Source organism: Balaenoptera musculus, chromosome 10 (genome assembly GCF_009873245.2).
Source record: "Balaenoptera musculus isolate JJ_BM4_2016_0621 chromosome 10, mBalMus1.pri.v3, whole genome shotgun sequence".
Classification (NCBI taxonomy): Eukaryota; Metazoa; Chordata; class Mammalia; order Artiodactyla; family Balaenopteridae; genus Balaenoptera; species Balaenoptera musculus.
Genome location: NC_045794.1, coordinates 629,510 through 644,315, shown reverse-complemented (window position 1 = coordinate 644,315; position 14,806 = coordinate 629,510). Strand labels below are relative to the sequence as shown.

The 14,806-nt window shown below is 48.0% G+C and overlaps 1 protein-coding gene across 4 annotated transcripts in view; it reads left to right on the top strand.

Annotated features, from left to right (window-relative positions):
- Positions 1-815: 815 nt before the first annotated feature.
- Positions 816-14,806, top strand: part of LOC118901847 (cat eye syndrome critical region protein 2) — a 150,276-nt gene continuing 136,285 nt past the window's right edge. For all 4 annotated transcript variants that reach the window (XM_036865533.1, XM_036865532.1, XM_036865531.1 and 1 more), the window contains exon 1: positions 816-1,049. In XM_036865533.1, the coding sequence (XP_036721428.1) occupies positions 924-1,049 (126 nt within the window). In that variant the 5' untranslated portion in view covers positions 816-923. The remainder of the gene's footprint in view (positions 1,050-14,806) is intronic.

Sequence of the window (14,806 nt, the reverse complement as noted above, 5' to 3'; positions counted from 1 at the left end):
TCCAGGTAATAGAAGAGCAGAACTGCGTAAGCTTGGGGCAGGGGGCGGGGGGGAGGCAGAGTGAGCCAGTGTTGGATGAAGTATTTTCTTTCATGAAAGATACAGTTAGATACACATTTTAAGATTTTTCTTTTAATGCTGCCTTATAGAAACAGAACAGGTTACCAAAATGACGGGAATAAAGTGAGGGAGAGAATTATCCGGAGGCGCACTCCACAACGCCCCAGCTGAGTGCGGCCACCGCGCGGGTTCCGCGCCCTAAGGTCCCCGCGTGGATCCCCGAGCGGCCGAGCCGGGGCCGGGACGGGAGCGCGGGAACCCGGTGCCCCCCGGGCCGGCAGGACGCGCCCGCAGCGCCCCGCGCGCCCCCGGGCGTCGCACGTGCGCCTTCAGGCGTGGTCTCAGCCGGCCGGGCGGGCGGGGGCGGGGGGCAGGCGGCCCGTGGGCTCTGCCCGGGTGCGGGGTCCGCCCCCTTGTCCTCCCACCTTCCCCTTTCCCCCTCGCCCTTCCCCCTTCCCCCTCAACCGCCGCCCCAGCCCCACGTGCGCGCAGCCCCACGAGGCGCCTCCAGCCCGCCAGCTTCCGAGGGGCGCGACCCCCAGCCACGTGGGGGCGGGGCCCGGCGGGTGCGGGGGGCGGTGCTCGCCCGCGGCCCCTCCTCCCGGCCCTCGGGCGCCCCTCCCCCGCCCGTGCGCGGCCCGCGGGCGGCGGGCGGGGGCGGGGGCGGGGTTGTTGTTGTGCCGAAGCCCCGCCCCCGCCCGCCCCCGGCCCATCTGTTCCCCGCGGGCCGCGGCGACATTGTGCGGGCTGGGCGGCCGGGCCGCCGCGCGATGGGCCCGGGGCAGCCGCCTCGGTAGCTCGGCCGGAGCGGCGCCGGGAGCGGGCGGGCGGCGGGCGCGGAGGCGGCGGCGGCGCGGCCGGAGATGCGCCCCGAGGAGGGCGGCGCGGCCGGGCTGGGCGAGCTGCGCTCGTGGTGGGAAGTGCCGGCCATCGCGCACTTCTGCTCGCTCTTCCGCACGGCGTTCCGCCTGCCGGACTTCGAGATTGAGGTGCGCGGGCCGGGCCGGGGTCGGGGGTCGGAACCCGGGTGGGCTTCGGGGCGGCGGGGGCGCGCGGGGACCTCTGAGGGGCTGAGTCTGAGGGGCTGAGTGGGGGGCTGAGGGCGGGGAGCGCCCCAGGGCGGCCCGGGAGGGCGGGGGTCGGGGTCCGGGCTGAGGGGACCGGGCGGCGGGGAAAGTTGGGCCGTTACTCCCGGCGGCGTCCCTGCGAGCGCGGCGCGGGGCCGGGCGGCCGGGGGAGCGGACGGCGGGCTTTGTGGGGCCGGGCAGCGGGCGGGCGCCCCTGGCCGGCGCCCCGACCCCTCCCCCGGCCGCCTGGGGTCGAGCGCGCGCGGCCGGCCGGTGCCGCGGCCCCGGACAAAGGTGCGGCACCGGCGCGGCCGGGCGGGCGAGCGGGGCGGTGGGTCCGCCGCTCGAGGGAGGCGCGCCCGGCGGCGGAGGGTGCGCGCGGGCGGGCGGCAACAATGCGGCGGCCTCCGGGTGCGGGGGGCCCGGCGCCGCACGCCGTTTTCAAAGTTGGGACGTGACTCGGACGAGCACGGCTTTTTCTAAAAACGTGAGCGGGACGATGGCTCCCGCCGACTGAGGAGGAGAAACGACAGATTAGGGAATGCCGAGCGTCAGGACTTGTGCCCCAGCCGTCCCGAGGACCCCGTGTTTCCTTTTAGTTGGTGAAAATCCTCAGCACTTTAATTCTGCTGCTCAAAATGGTGGCTGCGGTGGGAGGTGTTGTGGTGACAATGCCGTGGTGGTGCCGCTAAACTTGCCCCTGCCCCATTTTCTCCCTGAAACGTAATAGGACTGAGGTGCTGCTGAATTACGGGTTTAGAGTTTAAGAACCCAGTCTAAAAATACTGTGGAAAAATTTCATCTTGCAAAAATCCATGTATTCCGATTTTGCTGACGGAAAAATAGAAGTAATCTTGCCCGAAGTTGTTACAGAAGTCGAGTAATCTATAAATAACGTTTTATGTTCTAAGTAATGAACCTGTGGTTTCTAAATATTAGCAGCTTGAATTCCTAAAGGCAGTGTAACCTGATCTGAGAGGTCCAATCTGTGTGTATAACAGAAATGAAAAATCGTTGTTACAGGTGAATAATCAGGGCCACTTGAGATGCTTGTGTTCTCTTCGGAGCCCAGTATTTCTTGGAAGTGACACTTTTTTGGTGGTGGTTGTAGTTAAAATGTGTGCTATTTGAAGTGTATACAACACGAATGAATATTTGGAATCCAACGTGTACGTATTTTGGTAATTATCCGTATTTGTTTATGATTTGGAGATGTTGTTCCCTAGATGGATACCTAAGGATAGTGACTTTTACCTCTGCAGTCCTTGTGTAATCCTTTTCACATGTGTTTTGATGAATGCAAAGTTTAATAACAAAGTTTTCAGTAATTGTCAGAAATTAAAAATTTTAAAGTAATTTTTAGGCTTCTAGCAAATTTGACTCCGTTGAGTGCAGAACTCACTGAGAACATGATCAATTTTGATTCTCTAAGTATAAGTAAATAAATTTATTTTTATTTTGCTTAAGTGATTTTTTTTTTAATCTAATAGTCTGTCCTGCAAGTTTGAAAAACAATCCCTTGGTTAGAGTTCATGATGCACTGGAAGAGCCTTTTTAAAAACAAACAAACAAGAAACAATACTACTCAGTTGGACAGCTGCAAAGGCCCTATAAAATCTTAATTTACTGCAACTTTAAAAGATAGAAATGATGAATAATACCAAGTGGTAGAAGCTGGGTATCAGCTTTTTTAGGAAACCACTTTTCAGCTGTGGGAAAGAACTCATCTTACCCTTGACCACCAAGCTAAACCCATGGATTTATAGAAAATTTAGGAAGCAGAATCTTCAAGGACTTGGCTTCTGTTTATCTAAAGCAAGGCAATCTCTTAGATAGCTGAAGGGCTGGGAGCATTCATGCTGCAATTCTGCAAGAGGTCAAGACCTCCCACTTAGAGAACTGGTCCCCAAAGCATGGATATTTTTATTTTTGCATGTAAGAAAACCTTTTTACTCTGTTAATTAGCCTTGAATGTACAGGATTTCTTTAGAAGAGTCAATATACCAGATTCTTGTTTTTTGGGATATGTTTAGGGACTTGTATGTTGCTGCCCCCCAAATACGGGTCCTGTAATCATCAGACCAAAAATCTGCGAATGTGTAGATACGCTTTAAGTTCAAAATTTCTGATTTTAAAAACAATGCATAATCATTATATAAGACTTGAGAATCATTATAGGTAAGAGAATTAAATCACCCATAATCCCGCCACTCAGAGATAAAAGCTGTTAACTGTTAACATTGTATCCCATCACTCAGGGATAAAAGCTGTTAGCTGTTAACATATTTAGAAATTCCCAAACATGCTCACACATGTATTTGTGCCCTGGATTAAGTGGTGTTTTAATTTTTCAGATGAGGAGATTGAGGTGTAGCTGGACAACAGTAGATGAATGATACTGAATTCAGTAGTTGGTATTATGAAATATCTATAACTAGCTGCTTAACTGGATGGATTACCAAAGAAGCTCATGGCACACCTTCTTTGCCTCAGAAGATTATCAAATTCAGAACCACTTCCTTTATATCAAGTGTTCTATAATTGTTTTAACATTCTAGTGGGTTAGGCTGGTTACGTTCTGTCCTGATTCGGGAATGAAGAATGGTGAATTGATCTCCCGAAAGATTTAGTACTGGGACTTCCCTGGTGGTGTAGTGGTTAAGAATCCGCCTGCCAATGCAGGGGACACGGGTTCGAGCCCTGGGCCGGGGAGATCCCACATGCCGCGGAGCGACTAAGCCAGGACGCCTCCACTACTGAGTCTGCATTCTAGAGCCCGTGAGCCACAACTACTGAGCCTGCGTGCCGCAACTAGTGAAGGCCACGTGCCTAGAGCCCGTGCTCCACAGCAAGAGAAGCCACCGCAATGAGAAGCCCGCGCACCGCAACAAAGAGTAGCCCCCGCTTGCCACAACCAGAGAAAGCCCGCGCGCAGCAACGAAGACCCAATGCAGCCAAAAATAAATAAATAAGTAAATTTGTTAGGGGGAAAAAAAAGATTTAGTACTAATTTTTTTTCCGCTAGCCAAGTGATCTTTATACAGTGAATAACGTGTCTTACTTAACCAGAGTAAGGTAAGGGACGATAAACCATCTTCAGTAATCTGGTCTGGAGTTAATCATGGTGGGTGTAGGGTTGCAGGGGGAAATCCCATCATCAACATTTTGGGCATATTTTCTCTAGAGAAGAAACCATGGGGCCTCCAGGTGGTTATTTGAAAATGGTCATGTAGAATTGTCTGGTTCATATAGTAGCGGCATGATGAAAATAATCTGATGGTCCTGTCTACTTTTTTTTCTTGAGCTTCCTGCTTTGAGTACAGAATCCTTTGCCTTCCTGGTTGTGGTTGTATGTGGGTTAAGTCCCTCACCTCATCAGCATGATGATCTGGGGGCAGTGTCTTTAATTCAGATTTCTGTTGGTGTTTCCTTGGATCCAGCCTCTTGAATCAAGAGCTCTAGGCATGAATTATTAAACATGAAAGTAAGTGATAAAACTTGCTGAGAGTAACTTATTAGTACATGAGGCCTATCAGTGGTCTCTGAGCCTGGGGCCTAAGGATGGGTTATAGGAGATTTTGTGTTGGCGTACATATGTGTACTTTGTCACTTTCATCAAACTTTGAAAGAGATCCCAACCATACAAAGGTTAAAAGGCCTTAAACTAGATGAAAGATTTAAGTTGGCCTTGAATAGGGGAACCAGAAGGCTAGTTTCACAACACAAGATGCCCTGGACCAGGAGTTAGGAAACTTGAATTCTTATTACTAGCTTTGCCCCTACCTACCTCTGTGACCTTCAGCAGGTCAAATAGCCTAATGAAAAAGGACACTTGTATAATACTTAGTACATTTTCCAAATGTTATTTTATTCATAGCCATCCTTAACCATCACTGGGAGGTGGGAATTATCCTAATTTTGCAGATGAGGAAATTGGAAGGTTAGAGAGGCTAAGTTTCTTGCACAGACTCTCACCTGGATCTCAGGTTCTTTGGTACCGAATTCTTTGCTACTGCTGCTACATTGCACTGCTTCTACTTTAATTTTCACCATCTATAAAATGAAGGGCTAGACATAGAAGTAATGGCCAAGATTCCACAGTGCAAATGTACAGTTCTTTGGTTCTTAATAACGTGGGGTACAGAAGATCCTTTTTAAAACTTCTGCTGGGGCTTCCCTGCTGGCGCAGTGGTTAAGAATCCGCCTGCCAATGCAGGGGACGCGGGTTCGAGCCCTGGTCCGGGAAGATCCCACATGCTGCGGAGCAACTAAGCCCGTGTGTCACAGCTACTGAGCCTGTGCTCTAGAGTCCCCGAGCCACAACTATTGAAGCCCGCATGCCTAGAGCCCCTGCTCGGCAACAAGATAAGCAACAAGATAAGCCACCGCAGTGAGAAGCCTGCACACCGCAATGAAGAGTAGCCCCAGCTCTCTGCAACTAGAGGAAGCCCGCGCACAGGAAGGAAGACCCAATGCAGCCAAAAATAAATAAATAAAATAATTAAAAGAAAAACCAAAACTTCTGCTGAATACAGAGGGACAAGTTCATGATTTCATTTGTTTCTTTCAGCAAATAATTATTGAGCATCCATTATGTGCTAGATGCAGTGTATTAGGTGCTGGAGGTACAGATGTGAACATAACAAAAAAATATCTGCCCTCTTTAGTGGAAGGAGACAGATAATAATAAACAAATTGGCATAGAGAGAGCCAAGTTGAGGGGGTAGGTTGTTGGAATTTAAAATAGGGTGATTAGGTGTGGGTGGCCTCATTGAGAAGGACGGCATTTGAGCAGGACTGAAGGAAATAGGGGATTTAAGATTATTTAAAAACTAGTAGTTTGTGGGACTTCCCTGGCGGTCCAGTGGTTAAGACTCCACGCTTCCACTGCAGGGGTGCAGGTTCGATCCCTGGTCAGGGAACTAAGATCCCGCATGCCGCTTGGCGCTGCCGAAAAAGAAGAAGAAAAATTAGTAGTTTGTCAGAGTAACCTATTGAATGGAAAATACCAGATGATAAATGTCTTCTAAGACTCAGGGTGTGCTCCTTCTCTGAGGAGGGAAGGCCAAGAACAGGATGGGAATTCCAGAGGGGCAGATCTTGAAACCCACAAAAGGGGACTGTTCCGTGAGAGTGTCACTCAACCCAAAGTGAACACTGGATCCTTTTCTGCTTAGACCAGTGTCTTGAAGAGGAAGTCCTCTTCTTCATCTTCACTTGCCTGCACGTGAAGCTTCAAAGCTTCAAACTGGGAGCTTCTCCAGTTGTAGAAAGGGTAATAACCTCTCATCTCTGAAGGACAGCCCATGTTAGCACCTGGCTTGCTCTACCACGGAAGTTCAGTTTGGTCTTGCTTAATTTTCTGGAACACAGAGGGGAAGCCTAAAATACGACCTGGCAGCATGGCAGCATTTGGTACAACTGCCTATCTGCCCTTTGATCAGGAGAGGCCGACTGCTGGATTCTCGTGGTGTGTTGGGCTGGGGGTAAGAATGAGGAGCTCTGGCAGGGTGCTGGAAAACCGCCAGTGTGCAGGGTGGTTTAGGTAAAAAGTGGGTGTGGACAGAGCCCAGGGGGACAGAGGGCACAGCTTCTGACTAGATGGTTTTAGATCTAGTTGATGGGATTGAAAATACTTTCAAAAGGGATCAAGCAGAGAGAGCCAAAAACCTGGACTGTGGGCCACCTCTGTCATTAACTGAAGCTGTGATCTTAGGTAGATCACTTGGTTTCAGATGCCCCAATCTATAAAAAGGCAATTGTGGACTAGGTGATTCCTAGGTTTTTCCTCTGTCCAACGTGCTATGATTCCCTTCGGATGTTTCTCAGCATGCAGGGCCCAGGTAACTGATCCAGAAAGCCACCGACCTTCCTGGTTAGGACCAAAGTTATGAGCTGTGTTGGGGTCCGTGTCTTACAAATTAATTTTGTACCAAAGCTGCGAATCCATACTTGATGTGTTTGTGGATTATATGAATTTGTTTTTCTGTGGAGATCTTGTCTGCATATGCGTTACTTTGAGGGTAGCTTAATTGATGTTTTCACTGTCTTCGAGGTCCTCAAACTAAGATTTTGTATTTTGAGATTATGAGGAACTCTGGAGGATGAAGGTCTTGAATTGTGTTCTTTTCCGTTCGCTTCCGTTTGTTCACTTAAATTGAACAGCATTCACACTTAGAACTTTGAATGGAGACTGGTTGAAGGTTCTGGCCTGGGGCTCGCCTCTCATTTGACAGTGAAAGTTTCCAGATACCTGTTCTCCCCTTTCTCGTATTTTCCTGTTTCACTGGACTCTTTCTTGCATCCTTTCATCATGTCTTCTCTATAGGAGCCTCTAACAAATACTAGTTTATGCCGGAAAACTCGGGAAGGTTTTTTCTCGTAGTTCTTAGATCGAGACAGGAGTAGTTGGATGGTGGTACCAAGCTCAGGATTCTCCCAGCCTCGCACTATGACATTCGGGGCCGGACTACAGCCGCGTGAGTGGCGGGGCCGCGTGCAGCCAAGGACGTGGCGCCTCCCAGAGTCCGCCCTCCTCGGTCACACGAAGAACCCCGGGCCCTGAGGCGGGCGGGGGCCCCTCCCCACAGGGAGTCCGAGCCTGTGTGCGAGCCTGTGATGTTTTTGTGTGTAGGGTTGAAGGGAGTTAGTTGTGCTTGGTGTGCCGTCATCAGCAACTGCACGTCAGAAATCTGGGAAACAGATGCTTTGTTAATTCTTTTCTTGGAGTCGTTTAGGGGAAGAGGATAGGTTGGGGGGGGGAGGTGCTGCGGAGAGGGCGCTGCGACTCCTGAGGGACGAAGGGGGGACCTCCCTCAGGCCTCCCGGGACCGGAGACGGCAGGGGGAGGGGGGCTAGCGTGTTGTGCGTGCGCGCGACCCCGCCTGCCGGGACGCAGCCCCTCAGGCTGTAAGAGGTGTTTAACTGTTCCGCGGGGCGCGCGCCTTCCCGTGGGGTCTCCGCTCGTGCGGCACCGCGCGCGCGCGCGCGCGTCGTGGGTGCATACGCGGCTTCGTTTTGGTCGGGAGCGAAGGTTGCGTGGTGGCGGCCCGAGCCGTGTGCGGGACACGCTGCGGGCTCGCGGGCGCCCAGGAGTCCCCGCGGCCGGCGGTGTGGGGTCTGGCCCCTCCGCCACCTCGCCCGGCAGTGACTCGGTGACGCAGCTTATCCACACTCCCGTGGGAAATGGGGTGCGGCTTATGTAGAAACATACGAAAGGTTTCGTGCCCTGATCTCGCGTGGACTGGAAGATGGGCGTTTGGCTGGTCCAGGCACATGGTCGTGTTCTGGTACGTCTCACACTGTCATGGTCACTTCAACTTTGGCCCCCGGCCCAGCCGCTACGGCTTTCCGCGGGTGGCTTGGCTGCATGAGTGTGGCCCCTGGACTGAACGTGTGAATGGTGTCACCACAGACTGTGCCTCCTTCTGTGCCCCCCATGACCCCCCACGTAAGTGAAAACAGAGGCAGTGATGGAGCCACGGTTACTCTAAACTCTTCATGTTTTTAATGCTGAACCTTCAAATCAACTCCCGTTAATAATTGCCGAGAATGGAGTAAGTTCTTACAGCTGAGAGTGCTGTGATTGGTCGGCTGGAGTGGAGAGTGTTTTCTCCAGGCCAGGTGCTTTTCATGAACACCCCTCCCTGAGTCGTCATTGTTTCAGCAACAGTGCACTGAGGACAGTGATTTGCTTGACAGAAAATGTGTTAAATTAGCAGACCTATTTCTTTAGCAGATCTTTTCTCACCCCCATTCCCATTGTGTTTCTTCTGTTTCCCTGGAAGGTTGTGTTTGCAGAGTCTTTTAGGTGTGGGAGACAATTTTTATAATCGGTGTCCTGGAGTTCTTTGCTTAGGGGACACTGTTATATAGGGGAAAGGTGACTTAGAGCAATTTCACTTGTGCCATAATTAAGGGATTTAATTTTTTTTTCACTCTTAGGCTGGCATTGATTTGGGTTAGTATCCCACACATTGTTAGAACATTCCCCTCCCAACCCCCAACATCCAGTAAGGGAGGCTGGGTGCCTGCTTTAACAACATAATGGAAAATGTGTCTCTCAGAAACAATGTCGAGGATACCTGTGTCCTTATACCACTAGAGTTTCATCACTTTTGGTGATGGAGCCCTCTTCATTATCTATAACTCTACTTGGATTTCTGTACTATGGAAGTCTTCAAAGTGGTAGTGGAATTCCAGACAAAAGGAGAATCTAAAATCCCAGTCTCCTTTCTGTCATTGTCATCTTTATTAACATTAACGGCCCCAGAATAATTGCAGAGGTATGGGACCAGGTGGCTCTTCTGCTGCTGCCCTGGGGAATTAGAGTATGTTGTGAGGGAGGAAAGGGTGAATGGCCGGGTGGCAGCGATGGCTGCAGGAGCTCAGAGGCCACAGGGCTCACGAGTGACGTGCTTCTTGCGGAAGGCAGGGCTGGGAGGGGGGTCACAGTGAGTAAGCGCGGTGCGATCAGAGTTCTCTCGTTTGGAGGGCGAGTGAAAAATGAGGTTGAGAGACAGGAGGTGGGACGCTGCAGCAAGCCTGGGGCGCCAGGCCCACTCGTGTGAGTCGTTTTTATTCAGGCAGTGAAGTTTTAGACAAGAATGACGACAAAGTTTTAGACTTAAGAGTATCTTGGGTACTAAATGTTTTAGATTAAGTCTGGTATTGGTAACTGGGCCTAACTCTAGGAGTGGAGTGGTTGTGAAATGCTGCAGGTAGCGGTAACAGGAAAGGACCTTCGTCACTGGCTTTGAATAGTGGGACTGGGTGACTGACAGTGTTGGGTGCATAAAGAGGGTGGTATCTGGTAAGGATGTTTTTGGCTGCAAGTAATGGAATGCTGTACTCACAGTGGCTTTAAAAACACTGTGGACTGTCCTATAACACGTGGTCTGGAGGATCCTGGCAGGTACGCTGCTCAGTGACAGTGTCCTTAAGCGCTCAGGCAGTGGTCTGCGAGTGGTTACAGGATGGTTTGCATAGCTCCAAGGTCTGCATTGCTGAGTGATGCAGGGAAGTACAGGAAAATTACAATTGAAAATCAATTGTACGTTGAGTTGGCAATTTGAAGAGGCTGGAGATGACTTCAGAGAAGGCTGTTGGGAAGAGGAAGAGGGAAAGGCTAAAACTACATTCTCCTGGAATGAGAGAGGAAAAGAGCTCTATAGGAGGCTTAAGAGAATGGTGGAAAAGAATGAACTTTTTAAAAAAAATTTATTTTATTTTATTTATTTTGGCTGTGTTGGGTCTTCGTTGCCGCACGCGGGCTTTTCTCTGGTTGCGGTGAGCGGTGGCTACTCTTCATTGTGGTGTGCAAGCTTCTCATTGCGGTGGCTTCTGTTGTTGCAGAGCATGGGCTCTAGGCGCGCGGGCTTCAGTAGTTGTGGCTCACGGGCACAGTAGTTGTGGCTCACGGGCACAGTGGTTGTGGCTCGCGGGCTCAAGAGCGCAGGCTCAGTAGTTGTGCCACACGGGCTTAGTTGCTCCGCGGCATGTGGGATCTTCCCAGAACAGGGCTCGAACCCGTGTCTCCTGCACTGGCAGGCAGATTCTTAACCACTGCGCCACCAGGGAAGCCCAAGAATGAAATTTTTAGAAAAACGTTTTCACAAGTAATATGTAATATTATAAAAAGAAACCCCAGTTCCTCCTAGGTTAATGTTTTAGCGCTGTACTGAAGAGGTCAATTGTAGGACAACCTATCTCCTGCTTTTTAAAGAAGAGTCAGCTTGTTTCCAGATTCTCCCCCCTGTCTTATATTAGCAGTCCTCTTCACTCTTCTATCCCCTTCTGATTGTTGGGAGTGGGGTGGTAGTGACCCCACCCCTAGGATTGCCAGTTGCTCCTTGTTTTAGCTTCCTATATAGGAAAATGAAAATGAAAATGAAAATCTGGGCCCAAAAGTGTACCCCTTTTATCATTAGAATTTTAGATTTACTTTTGCTTATCTGTTGATTGTTTTGGAATTCTTCAGTTTTTAGTTTCTCTCTGTTAAGTATTTAATGATTTGTAAGACTACTACTTAATGGGACTCTGATTCTTCCGTAATGGGAATTTATGTACAAATAAGACAGTCAGGTATCAATGTGATACGTTCTTTCTAATCACAGTCCCCACGCCTGGGGAAGTGACAGCTCAGCAGAAAGGAGTAGTTCTTCTGTTTATTTGTTCGTCTTCTCTGCCCCCTAGCTCTACAAAAGTTTTGGAGGTTATCTGGCTGCTCTACCTGCCCTTTGCCCCTTTTCCCTCCTCCCGGCTGAAGTAAGTCTATATCCTGGCTGGTAATCTGACACATCTTGCAAGAAAAGATGAACTGGATCAATCAAATTCCCATTCTTGGGATTGTAACCTAGGAAATACGAGGGTTATCAAGTTAGTGTGGAAAAGCAGTTAAAAGGTCACAGTGAGAAGCCACGATGCAAACCAAATTCTTGCGTGTGAAGGAGCAGAAACTCGAGAGAGACCCAGCATTAGGGGAATTAATAGGAAGGCTCCAGCCCCAGCTCATTGGTGTCCATCCTGCAGGAACCCCCAAGCATCTGAGGGACTCTGTACTCCTTGCCCCCTCACTTTTCTCCATGTGCACGTATTAAATATTTTATAAACGTAGGCTCATACTTTTACATAGACTTCTGAATCCTGTTTTATTCAGTTAACAATATTACATGACACAGAATGCCCTTTCATAGCATACGTTATGACTTTAATAGCTGTGGAGCACTCATGCTCTGATTTATTTAACCAATCCTCAGTGGAGCGTTGAGGTTATTTTTAGTTGTTTACTGTCGAAACAGCCATGAACAGAAAGATTTTTTTCTTCCCAAGGTAGGATTAGTGTTTTTGTTCATTAGACTTCTCCTGTTACCCTCTATATTTGAAGTCTTAAGTCTTGAATTTTCTTCATAGTCAATTTTTATCTTGCATTTCATAACAAAAGCTAACATGAATTTGGTGCCCACTGTGGGTACTCCAGGCACTGCTTGGTGTTTCTCATGCATCCACCTATCCTTTTTTAAAATTGAGATACAATTGACACATCTAAGTGGACAACATTACTTTCAGGTGAACAGTATAATGATTCCATATTTGCATATGTTAAGAACTGATCACCACAGCAAGTCTAGTTAACATCCCACACTGCACATAGCTACAAATTTCTTTTCTTGTGATGAGAACTTTTTAAGATCTACTCTCAGCAACTTTTGCATGTACAGTACAATGTTATTAACCATAGTCACCATGCTGTACATCACATCCCCAGGACTTACTTATTTTATAAATGGAGGTTTGTGCCTGTTTACCCCCTTTACCCATTACACCCACCCCTGCTTCTGGGAACCACCAGGCTGTTCCCTGACAGTAAGTTGCAGACATGATACCCCTTACTCCTAAACATTTCTGTGTTTTTATGCCTTAAAAACACAGACATTTTCTTACATAACCATAGTGCAATTATCACAATCAGGGAATTAATACTGAATAAAATTTCTAGATAATAGTATATCATATTGTCAACTGACACAAAAATATTAATGTATAATTTATATATTTTTATGATTTTAAATACAGTATTATTTTAGAAATTATTTTGCTGGCTAGGGTTTTCAATCTAGGATCAGGTGTTGCATTTAACTATTGGGTCTCTTTCAGCTCTGTTAGCCTAGAGTGGTTTTTCAGTTTTTGTCTTTCATAACCTTGACCTTTTGGAATTGGGACCGTCCCTCAATTTGGGTTTGTTGTATGCACTCTCATGATGAGATTCAGGTCCTGTGTTTTGGCAGGTGTACTAAAGAAGTGGTGTGTCCTTAGGGCATCATATCAGGAGTCACGTGATGTCACTTGGTCCCATGGTGATGGTTATTATTAACTTTCATTGCTTGGTGTGAGGTGGTGTCTGCCAGCTCTCTCCTCGGTGAAGTTACTGTTTTTCCTTATAATTAATACATACCTGGTGGGGAGAGGCTATGTAAACATCCTGTTTCTCATCAAAATTTCACCCATTTTAATCCTTGCATGGTTCTTTGCCTGAGTCAGTCAGTACATCGTAGTTGCCAAATAGTTATTTTCAAATTACATCATTCTTTTTACATTTATAAGTTGGCATTCATAGTTTTCATTCACAGATTTTAACTGTTTGATTCAAAACTGTTTCTGGAGTCTGATAAGAGTATAATTTTATAAATTTCTTGGAAATTTCATCTAAGTGGATAAGCATTTGATATAGTAATTTTCACAAAGTGAAATAATTTTTTAAAGCTTCAGATCTTATTTTTTCTTTATTCTTTGAGAAGTTTCAAACGTACAGTGAAGTTTGAAGACAGATATAGGTGAGCCCTGCATACCTTTACTTTAGATTCACCGGTTGGTAACATTTTACCACATTAGCTTTATGTTTTCTTTTCTTTTTAATTTTGATTTATTTACTTATTTTTAATTAATTTATTTATTTTTGGCTGTGTTGGGGCTTCGTTGCTGCGCGCGCGGGCTTTTTCTAGTTGTGGCGAGCCGGGGCTACTCTTCGTTGCAGCGCGCGGGCTTCTCATTGCGGTGGCTTCTCTTGTTGTGGAGCACGGGCTCTAGGCGCGCGGGCTTCAGTAGTTGTGGCCCATGGGCTCTAGAGCGCAGGCTCAATAGTTGTGGCGCACAGGCTTAGTTGCTCCACAGCATGTGGGATCTTCCCGGACCAGGGTTCGCACCCGTGTCCCCTGCATTGGCAGGCAGATTCTTAACCACTGTGCCACCAGGGAAGTCCCTTCTTTTTTGTTGAACCATTAGACAGTAAGTTGGCAATGTGATGTTACTTCCCTCCCCCACAAAATACTTTGCCATGTGCTTCATAAAAATAGGGATTCTCTCCCACATGACCACATCAGCATGTTCACATTTAAGAAGATAAACAATAATTCTGTAATAATATCCATATCCAGACATCCTCACTTGTCCCCACAGTGACTTTTAGAGATGTTGTCCCTCACCTCTATCCCGGATCACACATTTGTTTGGTTGTTAGGGCGATAGTTTATTTTTTTTAAAATTATTTATTTATTTATTCATTCATTCATTCATTCAGTTTTGGCTGCATTGGGTCTTGGTTGCTGCGCACGGTTTTTCTCTAGTTGGGGCGAGCGGGCTTCTCATTGCAGTGGCTTCTCTTGTTGCCGAGCACGGGCTCTAGGCGCATGGGCTTCAGTAGTTGTGGCACACAGCCTCAGTAGTTGTGGCTCATGGGCTCTAGAGTGCAGGCTCAGTAGTTGTGGCCCATGGGCTTAGTTGCTCTGTGGCATGTGGGATCTTCCCAGACCAGGGTTCGAACCCATGTCCCCTGCATTGGCAGGCGGATTCTTAACCACTGCACCACCAGTGAAGTCCCAGAGGGATAGTTTTTAAGTAGGTTGAAGCCAACCCATTTATCCTAGTAATGAAAAATTGGTAAAATGATTTAAATTTCAAGCTGCAAGTATATTAGGTGAAATAATAAGGAAAAAAGAGAGTTCATTGGAATAATACTGGCTCCAGTCCAGGCTGTGCTTAAGGTTTGGGCAAGCTACCTCACTGAGCCTCAGCTTCTTCGTTGGCAAGTTTCTGGCTTATTCCATAGGGTTATGCTGAGATTCAAATGAGCTGAGGCATAGGAGGGCCTGGTGCACACAGATTTCTATACCTGGTAACTATTA